General features: G+C 42.5%; 1 protein-coding gene across 2 annotated transcripts in view; it reads right to left on the reverse strand.

The window, feature by feature from the left end:
• Positions 1-14,745: 14,745 nt before the first annotated feature.
• Positions 14,746-19,173, reverse strand: part of UCHL5 (ubiquitin C-terminal hydrolase L5) — a 31,105-nt gene continuing 26,677 nt past the window's right edge. For both annotated transcript variants that reach the window (XM_074961160.1, XM_074961161.1), the window contains 2 exons: positions 18,898-18,996; positions 14,746-15,380 (listed from right to left, as the gene is read on the reverse strand). In XM_074961160.1, the coding sequence (XP_074817261.1) occupies positions 15,336-15,380; positions 18,898-18,996 (144 nt within the window). In that variant the 3' untranslated portion in view covers positions 14,746-15,335. The remainder of the gene's footprint in view (positions 15,381-18,897; positions 18,997-19,173) is intronic.

The following is a 19,173-nucleotide window of genomic DNA, read 5'->3' on the forward strand; positions in this document are numbered from 1 at the left end:
GTCCAATAACTAACAAAGGCATTTGCACTGTACTCAATGAGCAACGAGGTTCTTAGTGTTGTTGACGGCTAGCTATTTACACAGAGTCTCATTGATTGCAAAGGGACGACTCCTGTGCAAAGTTCTGTAGTCTGAAGCAATACATGCATATGTATTATTTTTTTCAGAGTAGCAGCCGTGTTATTTTTAATTCTTCTAGAACAGAAGACTCTTGATTCATATATGAATATTGATTGCAATGGGAGCTAAAGTTGTTTAGCCCTTCAAGATCCATCCCAGAGCATAAAACATTTTAGTGTCCAGATTGACAAAGGCTGTTGGAGGCATTGGAAAGTATTGTCCATTCTCCATAAGCATCTGTTACTGTAATGTTTCCCTGACAATTAGAAGTTGTTTATCTTTACATTAAATTGTTTTTCCATTGCATAAACCGAGAAATTACAAACACCTAAGTTTTACAAACTGGAACAGTGTAATATTATTGGGAATCACCAGATGGCACTAAAACAAAACTGGTAAAACTCTCTGTAGAAGTGAATGTAGAGGTCATTAGATCTTGGAAGAAATGCTATATTTTCAGTTGCAGGGCAGAGCTTTTAAGAAGCCGAGTACATCACTTATGAAGTTTGTTCACCCCCTGAGTCTCTCTGACAAGTATTTAAGTGCAGAGCTGTGCCTCTAGCATATACCCAAACAAAAAAAGTTTGGGGTGTCAAAAAACATTACAAAACATCAAGGATGGAAGATTAAACCCCGTGAGGGTTTGAGGTAAATATGTCCTATGTTTTTCCCTGCACTCACTCGATGGTGATATTGCTTTTTTATATTTAATGATATTGTAATGAAGTGCCTAAAGATCATGCCTTTTAAATATATATGTATTATCTCCATAACTAGGAGTAATGGTGTGATAAATGACGGAGGGTTGGGTAGCTCCCTTTTATGGGCACCTAGCCAACCAGTTAGCTATAAAATCCCTGTTAGTAGCTGTTCTCTACTTGTTTTACCTGTAAAGTGTTAAAAAAAAGCCCATAGGCAAAAGGAAGGGAGTGGGCACCTGACCAAAAGAGCCAATGGGAAGGCTAGAACTTTTTAAAATTGGGAAAAAGCTCCACTTTTGTCTCTCTGTTGTTGTTCTCCAGAGAGAGAGGACAGAGCAGAGACAGGGATGGAGCTATGCTGTAAAAAGCTGGGGAATCAGCCTTGACAAATGGGGAGAAATTAAACAAAGGAATATTATATTATTATTAATTAATTATTAATTATTATTATTAACACGGTGGTACTTAAAGTTTTTAACCTAACAGAAAAATGCTTAAAAGAGCTTGCAGTCTAAGAGCCTGACCCTGCAAATAGATCCACATGCACTGCTCTTTACTCCCATGCATAATCTCATGGACTTCAGTAGAACTCTGCAGAAGAATTAAGGGTTCCCAAATGCAGATATGTTTGCAGGATTAGGCCCGGAAGGTGTTTGTTTTATTCCCCCCAAAAAAGGACAAATAACCAAACAAGACGTGGACCAAACTTTTAGAAAAGGGAGAGTGAGGAAATGTGGGAGGGAAGGAAGGAAAGATTCCTGTAAATAGTAGGTTTTTTTAAGACCGATTTTAAAGGAAGAGGTTTCATGAATTTCACCTTAAAATGGGACCTAAATATAAGGAAACACTTTCTGACAGTAGAGCGACATATAAAATCCCCACCCATCGAGTAATTTGAAACTAGATTTGACAGAGCACCAGAGAACATGCTGTAGAGAAGAATTCTATACAGACAGGAAAATAGATTAGATTACCTAATAGATGTTAGTAACAGAAGAACACCTATGATTAAATGGTTTTAAGCATTCAGTCCCTGAAATGACCTTGTCTTTGATTGTATCCTGTGAAACAGCCTCTAAGCGGCCATACACACTATATACTATACATCCTATTTTCACAACATATACTGCATAATTAGAATATATAACATTGGTTAATACATTTAAGTAGCTGATGCAGCAATTGGTGTATACATACTAGAACAGGGTATGGACATTAAAGGAGTTTGAGTACTCTATCAGTAATACTCAGTTACTGAAGAGGCTACAATGAACCTTAGAAAAATATCGAGGAGTCCTTGTGGCACCTTAGAGACTAACCAATTTATTTGGGCATAAGCTTTTGTGGGCTAAAACCCACTTCATCAACAGAGGGAAAATTACTTTTTGAAGTGACCCATCCACTTCCAGTCTTTATTCAGGCCTAATTCGATGGTTTCCAGTTTGCAAATTAATTCCAGTTCTGCAGTTTCTTGGTCACTACATAAAGTAATTTTCCCTCTGCTGATACTCACACTTTCTTGTCAACTGTTGGAAATGGGCGATGTCCACCTTGATTGCATTGGTTTTAGCCCACGAAAGCTTATGCCCTAATAAATTTGTTAGTCTCTAAGCTGCCACAAGGACTCCTTGATATTTTTGCTGATACAGACTAGCACAGCTATTACTCTGAAACCTTAGAAAAATATATTTAGCTAGATCTCTTATCTATCTGCACAGACAATGAGAGTTTGTTTATTTGGAGATTTAAGATGTTGTATTATGAACTCAGCAACTGCTAATGGGAGGTCAGTTTTTTTAACACATGTAGATTAATATAAACGTCTATTCTAAACATACTTAATACTAGCTTTATACTTGTTTGCCAGTTTTTCTTTTCTAAAAATCTCGTCTACTTTGCGAAGACAATTGCTTGCCCTGCTAATGCCCTCACTGTCTGAATCAGGACTTTCATCTAATACTTTGTTTCCATTCTGGGAAAGCTCGTGTTAAATTATTTATTGTTACATAAGAATGGCCATAGTAGGTCAGACCAAAAGTCCATCAAGCCCAGTATCCTGTCCTCTGACAGTGGCCAATGGCAGGTGCCCCAAAGGGAATGAACAGACAGGTTATCATCAAGTGATCCATGCCCTGTCACCCAATCCCAGCTTCTGGCAAACAGAGGCCATGGATACCATTCCTGCCCATCCTGGCTAATAATCATTGATGGACCAATCTTCCATAAATTTATCTAGCTCCCTTTTGAACCCCATTATAGTATTGGGCCTCACAACACCGTCTGGCAAGGAGTTCCAGAGGTTGACAGTGCGTTGCGTGAAAAAATACTTTCTTGTGTTTGTTTTAAACCTGCTACCTATTAATTTCATTTGGTGGCCCCTTGTTCTTGTATTATGAGGAGGAGTAAATAACACTTCCTTATTTACTTTCTCTATACCACTCATGATTTTATAGACCTCTATCCTATCCCCCTTAGTCGCCTCTTTTCCAAACTGAAAAGTCCCGGTCTTATTAATCTCTCCTCATACGGAAGCCATTCTATACCCCTAATAATTTTTGTTGCCCTTTTCTGAACCTTTTCCAATATATCTTTTCTGAGATAAGGCGACCACATCTGCATGCAGTATTCAAGATGTAGGCGTACCATGGATTTATATAGAAGCCATATGATATTTTCTGTCTTATTATTTATTCCTTTCTTGAGGATTCCCAACATTCTGTTCGGTTTTTTTTGACTGGCACTGCAGATTGAGTGGATAATTTCGGAGAACTAACCACAATGACTCCAAGATCTCTTTCTTGAGTGGTAACAGCTAATTTAGATCCCATCATTGTATACGTATAGTTAGAATTATGTTTTCCATTTACATTCATTATAAAGGTCAATGCACTTCTTAGCAGTAAGGAAGTAAACAAACACTTGGGGAAAAAAAGATATCATCATTTTATAATATGGTATTAATAGATTTGTTCTGGGACAGCCTTCATGCTGACCTCAAGCCTCCTGTGAAATATTGTAAGGTTTCTGGGGATGCATCATGCACCCATCTAGTCTCACTGAAGTTTTAGGGTAATTATTTTCACATTTAGTTAAGTTCATGTATTTCTGTAAATAACATTTTAAATTATGTCTAAATTACTCAGACTAATTTGAGCATAAGCTTTCATAAGCTACAGCTCACTTCTCACGAAAGCTTATGCTCAAATAAATTGGTTAGTCTCTAAGGTTCCACAAGTACTCCTGTTCTTTTTGCGGATACAGACTAACACAGCTGCTACTCTGAAATCAGACTAATTTGACGTAATATACAAAAATCTTCTCTTTTAAGTGTGGTGACAGTCACTAACACATTAACTGGCATAACTCACTTGAACATTACAATGAAAGAGAGAAACAGGATTAAGAATGACCCAAACCTGAGCCAAATGTCAGGAAACCTTGACATTAACAGAGACAAGGAAGCATTCTTTGTTATTATTACACTTGACACGGGCAGCAAGAGCACAATGCAGCGTGATCAAGGAGAGCTTACTACAACCACCTCTCAGCAAGTAGCTGAATTTTTGAACATACGCCTGCTCTCTTTGATGGAGACAGGAAAAACCAAGAGCAGGCAGAATTCTTCACAGAAACTAAACCTATGAGGCTTATATTAAGTATAGACAACATACATCAGGTTGTGGAAGCCCTTCTACAACAATTTTTCATTTGTTTACGCCAGCAGAAACCACAACCAGAATAGTAATGCCATCACCTCCCTCGATACAGAAGGAAGGAAAAACACACCTTTAAATTAAAGAAGGAAAAATCTAATTTGCCACATTTGCTTTATCAGCTTATAATACAGCTTTTAAAGTTTCAATTTTTTCCCACAACACAAAAACCACAGGTCATCAAATGAAATTAATAGGCAGAGGTTTAATACAAAAAAGAAGGGTTTTTGTGTTTTTTAAACACACAATGCACAATTAACCTGTGGAATTCATTGCCATGGGATGCTGCGAAGGACATACTAGGTACAGAAAAGAACTAGATAAGTTCATGAAGGATAGGTCCATTATTGACTATTAGGCAAGATAGTCTGGGATGTAACTCCATGCTTCAGGTGACCCTAAACCTCTGACTAGCAGGAGGGAAAGACTGGGGTGGATCTCTCCAAATTGTCCTGTTGTGTACACTCTCCCAGGAGCTCTGGTTCTGGACACTATCAGAGACAGGATACGTTGCTAGATGAACCATTGTCTGACGCAGTATGGCTGTTGTGTTCTTGCTCTCTGGAAAAGTGATTCACTTCCACGGCCATTTGGCTTGAAGCAGGCAGCTTATTTGTACTGCAATTAAAACTAAGGTCCACACTGAGGAAAAGTACTTTATTGATTGGCCCCAATAACCTTTGAAAAAAGTCAGAACAGGCTTTTATTCAGGAGAAAAGGTGTATATAGCACTACATAAAAGGGCAATGGGCTTAAGCTTAAAAAAAACGCTCAACTTCTTCATTAATTGAATTGGTTTTCCCCATACAAAAGTTAGGTTAGTGTTGACACAGTTCCTGGTTATTTGATCATGGAGTGATACAGTAAGGCTGCAACTGAGTCTGTTACAAGCTTGATCTTGACACCCTCTCTCCCTTCTGCAAACCTACAAGAGAGAGTTGGATTGGGATAGACTTTTGGTAGAGTAGGAAAAATTAAAAGTGATTTGGAGACAAAGGTGCTGGTTGACAACACCCACTAATGTTTTTCCAGTTTCAAGAGTAACTTTTGCCACTCCTTAGTCAATCCCTCCCCCACCAATCCTCAATAAAGCCTTCCCAAATCCCCTTCCCCTCAATCCAAAGAGAGAGAAGGGGGGCATAAAAAAAGTTTACTAGACTCTCCCAGCTGAGATCTTGTGTGTAGTGCCAAAATATAGCTATAAAAGTGAAATATCATGAAGTTTTGTATGGATGGTCCGGTACAGTATGAGTCCTAGGCTGCCATTTAAAAAAAAAAAAAAACAACAACAAAAAACAAACAAACCCTATTTCCATTTTTTTTTGAAGACTTTGGCCCCTGCAGAAATAGAGCTCCAAACACAACCTGATCCCAGAGAGGCTTGTCACTGTGAAAAGAATTTTCTTCCCCATCCCAAGCAATGGACATGCTAATGAGTCAGTGAAGCCAGGGGGACTCTCGACATCTCATTTGTTCTCACTGGTTGCTTACTTGATCTGTACATTGAACACACATTAAATTGGCTCCCATGTCCCAGAGAGACACCAGCTCTCATCCTCCCGCATTTCAGTTGGGTTTCCTCACTGCTAGGAGAGAAAAAAATGCTATTATACTTCAACAGAACATTCACTTTTAAGTGGAATGGAATGGTATAAATCTTCAGTATCATGTATGAGGGAAGCAGGCAGCGGCAGAATCTTCCCGGCATCAGATGGAGCGAAGCAATTAGTGAAATCCATACACAGATTTCCCTTCTCCCCCACCACCATGGGTTAAGGTAGCAGATATACCACATCAACAGCTACAGGGAGTACAGTGTTAACTTCTGCCCCTGCTAATAAGAATACCTTTGGATCCAAAAAAGGGATGGAAATAAAGGAACCACCAAGATGGAAAAAAATATCATGGAACCCATGGACTCGTGTGCATTGTTGACATTGCTTGTACAGGGAGTTGTGAGGCACGGAGACCAGTAGCATTGCAGTAGCAGTTAAGGCATGATTTCCTATATTTCCTTAAAGAATCTCCCTGAATAAAGGGCAGACCCGGCCCTGCAAAGCATATACAATCAGAGGAACTTACAGCCCAAGGAGGTATGCCTGCAGGCAGGTTTTTTTTTTTTTTTTTTTTTTTAACCAGTTTTAAATGTTGCCTTTCTTTTCTAAGTCAAGTGTCTTTTCTCTGAATTGATTTTACTGTATTTCTTAAATAGGACTTCTGGGTGGGGACAAAAAGTGAACCGAACATAATATTAGCATGTATTACCCTTTTGAATCGTATTTAATACTTTCATTATATAACTGCCTTTTTAAAGACAGTAGGACATTTTATTCATTGTAAGAGGAGGTTACTCACCCTGTGCAGTAACTTACGTTCTTCGAGATGAGCGTCCTGTGGGTGCTCAACTTCAGGTCAAGGTGCGTCCCAGCACCTTCAATCGGAGATTTCTACAGCAGTACCCCTAAGGGCTGCGCACACGCTGTGCCTGCATCTCGAGCTGTCAGGGTTTGACTAGCGCGTGCACAGCCCGGGCTCCTTCCAAAGTAGAGGGGAGGAGGGCGGGTAGTGGAGCACCTACGGGGGCACTCATCTCGAAGAACATCAGTTACTGCACAGGGTGAGTAACCTCCTCCTCTTCTTCGAGAGATGTCCCTGTGGGTGCTCCACTTCAGGTGGCTGAAAAGCAGTATCCCTTAGGATGGCTGGGACTTCGGATGAGGCAAGAAGGCTGTCATAAAAATAAAGGGAAGAGTAACCACCTTTCTGTATACAGTGCTATAAAATCCCTCCTGGCCAGAGGCAAAACCCTTTCACCTGTAAAGGGTTAAGAAGCTAAGATGACCTCGCTATCATCTAACCAAAATGACCAATGAGGAGACAAGATACTTTCAAATCAGGAGCAGGGGGAAAACAAAGGGTCTGTCTGTCTGTGTGAGGCTTTTGCTGGGAACAGATCAGGAATGCAGTCTCAGAACTTCTGTTAGTAAGTAAGTAATCTAGCTAGAAATGCGTTAGATTTCCTTTTGTTTAATGGCTGGTAAAATAAACTGTGCTGAATGGAATGTATATTCCTGTTTTTATGTCTTTTTGTAACTTAAGGTTTTGCCCTAGAGGGATTCTCTATGTTTTGAATCCGATTACCCTGTAAGGTATTTACCATCCTGATTTTTATAGAGGTGATTCTTTTACCTTTCCTTTAATTAAAATTCTTCTTTTAAGAACCTGATTGCTTTTTCATTGTTCTTAAGATCCAAGGGTTTGGGTCTGTGTTCACCTGTACAAATTGGTGAGGATTTTTATCAAGCCTTCCCCAGGAAAGGGGGTGCAGGGTTTGGGGGAATATTTTGGGGGAAGAAGTCTCCAAGTGAGCTCTTTCCCTGTTCTTTGTTTAACATGCTTGGTGGTGGCAGCATAGGGTTCAAGGACAAGGCAAGGTACCTTGGGGAAGTTTTTAACCTAAAGCTGGTACGAATAAGCTTAGGGGGTCTTTCATGCAGGTCCCCACATCTGTACCCTAGAGTTCAGAGTGGGGAAGGAACCTTGACAAAAGCTGTTGACAAGACAGCTCTACCCAATCTGGTGTCAGACGCTGCAGTGTGGATGAAAGCGTAGTGACTGGCGAAGGTAAGGTTCGATACCCAGATAGATGCCTTGCATATGTCAGGCCGTGGAACATTACAGAGAAAGGCTGTGGAGGTGGTAGAGTGTGTTCTAATTGATGTAGGAGGCTGTATTTGCCTGAGTGGGTAACCAAGGCATATTCAGTCAGCAATCCGTTTGGAAAGTTTGTGTGTAGAGATAGCATTTCCTTGTGAGCACTGAGTAGTAGACACAAAAAGTCTGGGGGTTTTCCTAAACAAACAGTTTTGTTTTATCAAGGTAAAAGGATAATGCTCTGCAAACATCAAGAGTGTGCACTGTTGATTCAAAGGCGTTAGTGTGAGGTTTGGGAAAAATGTTGGGAGGTGTATAGGTTCACTGAGGTGAAAGGAAGAGTAACTCAGGGAAGAACCTTGGATGCGTGCGGAGCGTGACCTTATTGCGGAAGAACGTGGTACACGGAGGGTCCGCCATAAGCACCCCCATTTCTCCTACTCATCTGGCAGTCATGATTGCTATGAGGAAGGCAGTCTTCATGGATAGGTGGAGAAGGGAGCAGGTAGCCATCAGTTTAAAAGGGTGTATTCATCAGGGCTTTGAGGACTAGGTGTAAATCCCAAGGTGTAGCAGGCAGTTTCACGTCTGGGTAGAACATTTGGATACCCTTCAGGAACCTTTTGGTGACTGGATGGGCAAAGACCGTTACGTTGTCAATCTTATGGTGGAAGGCGGCGACTGCCGTGAGGTGGACCTTGAGTGAGCTCGTAGAGAGGCCGATGTTTTAAGGTGTAACAGGTAATCCAGTATCAGTGGGAGTGAAGCAGAAACTGGAGAGATCTGCTTGTCAGCGCACCAAGATGTGAACCGTTTCCATTTATGCAGGCAGGTAGTGCGCGTGTTGTGTGTTCTGCTGCATAGCAAGACAGTGTGCACTTGGTCCGAACATGTTAACTCCGCATTAGAGAACGATTGATCAGCCAGGTCCTCAGGTGAAGACGGTGTCTGCTGGGGTGAAATAGTTGTCCCCTGCATTATGATAGGAGGTTGCTGATTGGGGGAAGGGGAATGGGTGGCTTGACTGACGTGCAGAATGAAGGGGTACCATGGTTGTCTGGGCCACGCTGGGGCTATGAGTATGATGTTGGCTCTGTCTGTTCGTATCTTCTGAATTACTCTGTGCAATAGAGGCATTGGTGAGAACACATGAGCGTTTCGGTCCAAGGGAGCACAAAGGCATCTCCCCGTGTTTCTTCAGGCCTGCTCTGGAGCAGAATGTCAGGCATTTCTTGCTTGTTGCTGTGGCAAATAGATCCAGTTGGGGATAGTCCCAGGTCTGGAAAATGTTGGAAAGAATGGTGTTGTTGAGTTCCCACTCATGCTGTATGGGAAACAATCAGCTGAGCTCGTCTGCGGTGGTATTCTGAGAACCTAGCAGGTATGAGGTGGAGATATGGATATTGTGTTGAAGGCACCAGTCCCAAAGTTTTACCGCCTCTGTGCAAAGGTTTCAGAGTAACAGCCGTGTTAGTCTGTATTCGCAAAAAGAAAAGGAGTACTTGTGGCACCTTAGAGACTAACCAATTTATTTGAGCAATTTAAGACTAACCAATTTATTTATTTACTAACCAATTTATTTAAGTGATCACTTTAGATAAGCTATTAGCAGCAGGAGAGTGGGGTGGGTGGAGGTATTTTTTCATGCTTGTGTGTATAAAAAGATCTTCTACACTTTCCACAGTATGCATCCGATGAAGTGAGCTGTAGCTCATGAAAGCTTATGCTCAAATAAATTGGATAGTCTCTAAGGTGCCACAAGTACTCCTTTTCTTTCTGTGCAAAGGGAGTGTGACCGGGCTCCCCTCTCCCCGTCTGTTGACGTAAAACAAGTACGCGATGTTGTCGGTCATGATTCGAATTCGGCTGTTTTGGATGATGGGAAGGAAATGGAGGCAGGCATTGCGTGTGGCCCGGAGCTCTAGCAAATTTATGTGAAGCTTGGTTTCTGAAGTGGCCTAGAGAACCTGAGTGGTGAGGTGGCCGATGTGTGCTCCCCATCCTGTGAGGGATGCATCTGTGGTGATGGTAATTGAAGGGGGATCTTGTCGGAAGGGAATCCCGGTGCAGAGGTTGATGGGAGAGGTGCACCAGAGAAGTGAGTCCTTGACTTTCTGGAGCATAGTTAGTAACCTGTTTACCCTGTGCTTGTTTGGTTTGTATACTGTGGCTAGCCAACCCTGAAGGCACCGCATGTACAGGTGAGCGCATGTGACCACAAATGTGCAAGCAGCCATATGTCTTAAGAGCTGTAGGGAGACTCGGACTGTAGTCTGTGCTGGCACGTATCTGGGTAATAAGGATGCCCATTGTGTGGAATCGAGGTGGGTGCCAATGAAGTCAATTTGTCGGGTAGGTTGTAAGGTAGATTTGTTTTTGTTTATTTGCAGGCCCAAGGTACGGAAGCAGTGAAGGGTTGCAAGACTTGCGTGGTTCGCTTCTAACTGAGTAGAAGACTTGAACAGACAATCGTTCAGGAAAGGAAATATGAGGATTCCTTTTTTCCTGAGATGTGCTATTACAACTGCTCGCAGATTGAGAAGATACATGGTGCAACGGAGGGGATAAATGGGAGGACTCTGTATTGGTAGCGTTGAGCTCCCACAGCAAACCTGAGGAAACGTCGATGGGCAGGGTGGACAGAGACATGGAAATATGCATCTTGGAGGTCGAGAGTTGAAAAACAAACAAACAAACAAACAATCTCCTTGCTCCAGCGTCCGAATCATTGGGAGAGTAAAGATCCGGAATTTCTGTTCCTTGATGAACTTGTTCAAACGAAGAAGATTGGGGATAGGGTGCCAACCGCCGTTTTTCTTTTCTGTCATGAAGTAGTGGGAGTAAAACCCTTTCCCTCTGTGCTGAGGGGGTACCTCCTCTATTGCTCTGAGATGTATGAGATGTTGTACCTCCTGACAGAGCAATTGTTCGTGAGAGGGGTCCCTGAAGAGGGATGGGGCTGGAGGGTGGGTGGGAGGTCAGGAGAGGAAGGGGATGGCATAACCCAATCTGATAATTTCCAGGACCCATCTGTCCGTGGTGATGGTTTTCCAGTTGGCCAGAAACGGATGCAAACGGTGTCCAAAAAAAATGGTTGGTCTGGAGTTTGGCACTGGAGAGGGTGCGAGGTTTTCTATACCCTCAACCAAGACTTCAAATTTGTTTATTTGGGTTAGGAGGGTGGGTCGCCGTTGTTTGCAGAGAGCGACGTTGTTGGTTCCTGGGCCTGTGGTGGTGGTGTTGTTGCGTATCATAGTGTCTGAAAGGTGGATGCTACACAAAGGTATGGTAACGCAGCCGTTGGTATGGCTGATATCTACATTGTCTCTTCTTTGAGGCAGGTGTTCAGATGCCTAAGGATCGGAGTGTGGCATGGGAGTCCTTCATGGAGTGAAGGACCTCATTCGTTGTAGAGGTGAAGAGCCTGTCTCCATTGAAAGGGAGATCTTCGACCCTATTCTGTATCTCCTTTGGAAAGGAGGAAGAAGCAAGTCATGAGGCCCGCCGCATGACGACAGCTGTGGATCTGGCCGCTACGTCTGCAGCATCAAGGGCGGCTTGAAGAGCTGTGCGGGAGATCAATTGGCCCTCGGAGACCACTGCTTTAAATTGTTGTCGTTTATCCTCCGACACATCATCAATAAATTGCATTACATTAGCATAATTTTTGTGGTCATATTTTGCTAAGAGCGCCACATAGTTCACTACTCTAAATTGCAAAGTGGAAGAAGAATACACTTTGCGGCCAAAGGAGTCCAGTCTCTTGTTATCTTTGTCTGAAGGAGAGGAGCAGAAGTGTTGGTATTTGTTTTTCTGATTGGCCGCGTCGATCATTAGCAAATTAGGTGAGGGGTTCGTAAATAGAAACTCAGAACCCTTAGGTGGGACAAAATATTTGTGGTCCAATCTCTTGCTAGTGGGTGTTATTGTAGCTGGGGTCTGCCAAATAGTTTTTAAGCAGGCTCCATAATGGCCCTATTAATTGGTGGGGCTATTTTGGAGGAGGTCGTAGCTTGCAGGAGATCAATAAGCTCGTGGTGTGTTTCAGGTACCTCCTCCAGGGTAATCTTGAGCTCTTCTGCTACTCTCTGAAACAACTCTTGAAAGTGAGCAAGCTCATCAGTAGCGGGAGGTGGTGGGGGAAAATGGCATCTTGTGGTGTTATCACTATAGAAGAGCTGTGTGGGGCAGTGTCCTCTGTAGGGGTGGCGACCATTTGAGGTCTTATCTGGGTTTCAGTGTAAGCAGGCAGTGGGGAGGGTCTGACAGCTTTCCTCTGGGCAGTTTGCAGAAGACCTGAGTGTGGTGTGATGTAGGTCCATGGACCCCAGTGTGGCCATTGCCCCGGTGGGGCATAGGTGGTCCCATCCAGGGATTGCCATACTAGTGCGGATAGCCTTGAGGATATGGATATTGTGCTGTAATGCGTCTCCCAGTTGTAGGTGTCTGAATCTGGGGAAAGTATTGAGAGGAAAACATCTGGTCATCATATTCCTCTTCCTCCCACACTTCATTGGAGGGGCTTGAAGTGGTAGGGGAGTACTGAAGGTAGGGTGCTAAAGGGTGCTCAGTGATAGACCGGTGCCAAGAAGAGGAGAGTCAGGAGCATGGGACGCCCTTAATTGCTCTGGCTGTAAAAACTGAGGTAGAGCTGACTGACCAGGAGTCGACGCCGGTGTAGCTGGTGGAGACAGTCTGCTGGGGCATTTGCTGGCGCACTGAAGGGTGTTCCGGGGTCGCAAGCTGGCTCTGTGGAGTAGGAGCCCCTGAGGGAGGCACTGCAAGGGAGGCTGGAGACCTCAGGAGGCTCGGTGCTGAGAGCGGCGGTTGCAAAAGCAGCGCCGTAAGATCAAAGGATGGTGCCGCAGCTGTCGCTTGTACTGTCAGCACTGTTGCAGCTCTCGGCACTGTACTGACAGAGGTGGCCAAAGGAGAACTGAAAGAGGCGGGCAACTGAAAGCCCTGAGCCTTGGCACTGTGTAGTGGGGCAGCCAACTCATGGTCGGTCTGAGGTGCCTGCCGCTTGGAAGGTGCTGAGCCGCGGAGCCAGAGTTAGCGGAGACAGGAAAGCCAGTTTTAACTTTTTCCCCAGGAATGGCTCCTGAGGGGAGAGGAAGCTGGCCACTTTTTTTGCTTTTGTTTTGCCTCTGGAGGGTGTCACAGGGGTTTGCTGGCCAGGGTCAGACGCAGGTCTGAGGGAGTTTTCCAGGAGCAGCATTTTAAGTCTGAGCTCTCTGTCCTTGCGGGTCCGCGCTTTCAATTTGTTGCCGTGCATGCATTTTGGGGGTACATGAGACTCCCCCAAACAGCGTATGCACTGTGAATGCCTGTCCGAGATGGGGATGGCATCCTTACAGGAGGTGCATCTCTTGAATTCCAGGGAGCCAGGCATGTCCGAAACCGTGGAGGTGTTTTTTTTTCCCCGCTCGCAAAGAAATAAATGTAACAGTTAACGTAACTTATCTAAGTAGTAACTCTAATGACTGAAACTATCTAACTAAACTGAGAAACAAACTAATTAGCTAATGTCAAAGAGCACTGCTAAACTCAGTCTCTAGCCGGGGATGGTAGAGAAGGAACTGAGAAGCCCAGGCTGTGCATGCGCTGTTCAAACACTGACAGCTCGAGAGGGGTACTGCCGTAGAAATCTCTGATCGAAGGTGCTGGGACGCACCTTGACCTGAAGAGGAGCACCCACAGGGACATCTCTCGAAGAAGAATCAGTGTGCTTTGAACACAGTTTTCCTCCAAAAAATGAGGAAGGTTTCAAAATAAGCACAATCTATTAATAAAGAAAAGACAATTTCATGAAACACACACACTTTAGATTGAAGGGGAAAAGAAATGGGGGGGGGGGGGGGGGGAAGAAATTCTCCCTAGCTTAGTGGCAGAATCATGTCTGACTTATTCAAAACCAGACTGAGCAAAATCAGTTCAGATTACCTATACAGGATGGTTCCTGATAGTATAATCAAATAGAGTAGAAGACCTGTAAATATGTTGTGCAATATCAAACCACTTTAACAATGCATCGCCATATGTTAGAATACAAACACCTTCCTCTCTCACTTTGAGATTTAAAACAGTGTTATTTCACTAGCAGAGCTAGTGAAATCAATAAGAGTAATTGCAATGCTAGTTTTCCCATGGTCTGGACTGAGGTCATTGCTGAAATTTTGTTTTTAAAACTCTGGTATTTTAAGTTTTCCCATGCATTTAGTTCTCTTATATGGTTAAGTCACCTCCCAAATCTCTCTCTCCTACTGGTCAAGAAACACCCCCACAAACCTTCCGAAGTGTATGTTTAAAGGTTTACAACTAAAACTGTGGAATAAAACACATCTCCAGAAATATTATCTCCTGAAATCAAATGGTGAACTTCCTTGTTGCAAGTTTGATGTATATGGTCAAGACGCCAAGATTTCAAGTACTATCCTACCCAAAACAGTCACATTACCAAATGATAGGGCTACAAAATACCACCTGAAGAAAGTTTGCCAAAATAAAAATGGGATTATTTATTATCTTTTCTACTAAAGCAATGCAGATCTTTTGAGATTACACATTGGTCTTTGCAAGTGGTTTACAGCTAAATTCATACTTTTCAACTCTGTAAAAAATTAGTCAAAGTTCATAAAAACAAAGACATGGGGGAAGTTGGGGAAGTTGGTGAAGAGTCAGAGACTATAACAACTGTTAATGGTGATGAACAGAGAAAGCCCAACTGTTATTTTAAAATTCTGACATTCTCTGCATCATTAGAAATCCAAGTCCATTAACATGGGATAAGGTGTAAATATTTTCATTAGGAAGAGATTAAAATATATGGGTACATTATTTGCACATTTTCAGATCTATAACAATGGCGGTTCTACTTCCCAATGAGCTATGAGGAATTGATCAGATACAACCGTTAAATAATGGAAATTTGATCAAGAGACTCTAAACATTACTTAGTAGGTACTACATGCACATGATGCAAGGGGAGGAGATTTATAGACCCGTACATACGATACAAGACAAACTGTTACAATTGCCAAACGTGCGCTGGACAAATTTAAAGTTTATGGAAAAGTCTTGTAGGCTTGTTTCATGAAAACAAGGTCAGAAGCACATTATTGTATACATTTTTCATCCAAAATTGTCTTCACTTGGCCTCCTGAGCTTTCTTGGCATTCTGTTTTTCTTTTGCCTAAAAGGTAAAAATAGAGAGCATGTTTACTACGATGAGAATACTGCCTACTTTTGTCTGCAACTCAAAATATACATGAATGTCCGTTACCTCCTGGAATGGACAGTAAAATATCAATTGTGGTCTAACAAAAGCCACTTTTAAACATAATTTGGATGCTTGTTGAATGCCGCACATGCAGCTACTAAACCTTAGTATTATCTCTGGGCATACACTTATATAATGCAAAACAGGTTAAAGACCTCTTGAGTCCTTGTGGAAAAATCTGAAAAATCAACACTACTTAAGAACAGTTTAGTCTTAAGTTTCTAAGGAGAGATATCCAACAATAAGATTTTTATTACTCTGGAGATCATCTGCTCATGCTGTTTATTCTTCACCTGACAGTTGACGAGCTCTGAAGCAACAAACATATTTTTACCGATATTTTGCTTCATCATCAAGAAGCACAGGAGGAAGAAAAACACAGAAACTAAAGGTGAGGTTATTTACAAATAAAATTTCTTGCTCTGTTTTCCACGTGTTAAATGTCTACGTTCCACACAAATGGACGTAACCGTTTTGCAACAAACTTGCAGCCTGGTACATCATTTTCATAACACCATGTTATAAAATACTAATATGCAAATTTTGTTTTTAGCAATAGAAAATGTTGTGTTGAATAGTTATGTGAGAAGATCAGACAGGCAATCATTTCCCTTCGGATGCAAAAAAATCTGTCGTTAGAAAATGAAGAGGGATTTCTATTTTATCTTGTTATTCATCATATCATTTGCTGTGGTAGCTGCACACTAAACTAAGATCAGCAACAGAATTCTGAGGGGTGACTTTCCTCTTGATGTGTATATATGGAGCTCTAAATCAAGCTAAAACTTTCTTTAGACACAGATCACACTAATATGCCAAAAAGATACAATCAAGAAATTCTCACTTATCTCAATCATTCAAGTTTGAAGTAGTCTTCACATTAAATCTTACAAGCACCCAGTAACATTTAACTTGATGTCACATTACTTGACCTCTTCCCTTTATATACAGATTTTAAAGACTAAAATGATATCGAGAAAGACTATTCACACCTGTCCATATAGTAACTGTGGTTCTTTGTATAAAGGTGTGCATGCACCTAGTTCTGACTGCTGCTTGCTACTGAACTGGTTTGGCTCTAACTAAAGGACCTGAAGTAAAATTCTGTGTGTCCTGTTATGAATCCTCTAAGTCACCAAGTCTCCCCGGAAGTTCAGTAGTGAGACACAAACTCATAATATGTAATTTAATACAAAAACCATACAATACTGTTGGTAACACAAGTCTGTTAAATATATAGTTTAATTCAAACCAAGAAAATTCAAAGCTGGCTTAATTTCTCTGGGTCACATTTAAACTACTAACCGTAAGGAAGTTCCTTCACGTTTGCACCTGTACAGAGAGAGAAGTGAGGGCAACTACTTAAAGAGCCTTAAAAGTTTTTCTGTCTACATTTCACATGGTAAAAACATTAGACAAAACATTAGGAAGTGGCAGAGACCAAAATGCCTTCACCTCAAAACAGCTGTCCTAACATCAACTGGTAAAAACAGTGATCTGCCCAAGCAACTGGGCTTCTAAACTCCGTCCCCCCCCGCCCCGGGTCCCTCCCCAGCCCCAAAATGTTCAGTTAAATGGAGATGCTTGTTAAGCTAAATAAATCGCTATTTATTTAATGTAAGGATCTAACATCAGGGATACACGTTATATTTACTGCACATGAGACAGATATGCAAGCCAGTAACATGATAAAAACCCCAATTAAGTCAGCTGTTTGAATAACCTAGCAGTTTAGTGATCTTACAGGGAGACAACTGAAACATTACAGACTTTATTTAAAGCTTAAATCAAAGCATGTTTAACAGTAAATCAAAACTATCAGTGGAAGAAGCATAGAAAGGAAACAGCAAAAGTTAGGAAATCAAAGTCAGGAAACAAAAGAAGCAGACATGTACAACATGATGGCCCTATGCAGCAATACAGCCACACATGGGTTGCCATCTAGTGTTCACAGATGGCTAAAATCAGTTTTACACAGTACAGTAACTCTTCTGTTCCTGAAAAATGTGACTTTAAGTGAAACAATGTTAAGCAAATCCAATTTCCCCATAAGAATTAATAGTAAATAGTGGAGGGGGTTAGGTTCCAGGGAAATTTTTTTTTGCCAGACAAAAGGCATTATACACATTTTAAACAAGCAATTTAATATAGGTATTAAACAGGCTGGCAGCTCCCTTATCAGCTCCCCTACAACCTCCCCCCAGCGCCTCCCACCCTCCGGCAGACCCCACAGACCAGCGCCTTCCTCCTGCTCCCTTCACCTCCTGCCCGCGGCAGTCTTGCAGCATTCAGGAGGCTGGGGGAAGCAGCAAGGACGTGGCACGCAGCTTCCCCACTCCCTCCCCTGCCTCCGGAAATCAGCTGGTTTGCGGTGTTCAGGAGGCATGCCATGTCCTGCGTGCCATGTCCTCGCTGCTCTCCCCTCCCTCCTGAACACCACAAACCAACTGATTGCTGCGGGCAGGAGGCGGGGAGAGCAGGGGGAAGGCGCTGATGTGCGGGGTCTGCCAGCGAGCGGGGGGCGCTGGGGGTGGGGGGTTGCCAATCATGGACAAAGCAGGTGGCCAAACGACATTATAGTGGAGCACTGCACAACTTTAAATGAGCATGTTCTGTAATGGAGCAGGGATGTAACATTGAAACAACGTTAAGCGAGCAGACGTTAATGGGGAGTTTACTGTATAGACTGGGCCCTATAATCTGATAAGACAAAAGATGCACAGGCCTTGTGTGTGGATAAGTTTTAGATTTCCCTGCTCCCCTTGGGGAGATAAGTTTTAGGGTTTCTCTACACCAGAGTATATTGTATGTCTCTCAGAGGTGTGAATAAGCCACCCACTAAGCAACGCAAGTTACACCGACCTAAGTGCCAGTGTGGACAGCACTAGGTCATTGCCGCTGATACAGCTACTGCCCTCGGGGAGATGGTTTTATTATGCCAGTGGGAGAGCTTTCTTCCATCAGCTGTGTCTTCACCAGATGCGCTACAGTGGCGCAGCTGCACGCATTTCTAGTGTAGACTAGCCCTTAGTAAGATTTCCTCATGCAACTTCAGCCAGCAGTCTGAAGTTCTTTTTGCCCTCTTCTTCACTAATATAGTCGTTATTGAAAGGTCCCCTGCTTTTACAGCATTAGGGGACTTTGGGTTATCAGGGAAGATACTCTCTGGAGCTTTTGCTCAGCAGAGTGTGCACCCCCATCTTGGTAAGCACGCTGCATCTTAAAAACACAGGGCTGGAGGTGGGGGGGGGAATCCCCATATATACTTGCCATTTAGCTGCACACAGCAAGATTAACTAAATAAACCTCTTCCACTTAAGAATTCCAGTTTTAGAAGTGCAGCTACATTTCTGTTCACGTAGAAAACATACAAAATACATGAATTAATATATCTTGCTTCTTTAAAAAAAGTCCTACAAGAAATGCTCACCTTCTCTACCAGTGGTATTAACTGTTGGTGTTCTGCTAAAGTTTTTAACAATTCCATGATGAAAGGCAGGTAGTTATGTTTTCTTCTAATATTTTCAATCTGAAAATTAATTGCAGACATTAATGGAACTGCTATGTGTCAGACAAAAGGGATCCCTCCCCCCCATTATAAGAGTTCCCTTAAGGTTCCATTCTCTTTTTGAGCCAGTTACCGAGTTCAGATAGTGAGGTGCAGAGCACTTCGGACGAGTCAATGCATTACACAAAGTGTGTATGG

The sequence above is a fragment of the Natator depressus genome, chromosome 8, assembly GCF_965152275.1.
Source record: "Natator depressus isolate rNatDep1 chromosome 8, rNatDep2.hap1, whole genome shotgun sequence".
Classification (NCBI taxonomy): Eukaryota; Metazoa; Chordata; order Testudines; family Cheloniidae; genus Natator; species Natator depressus.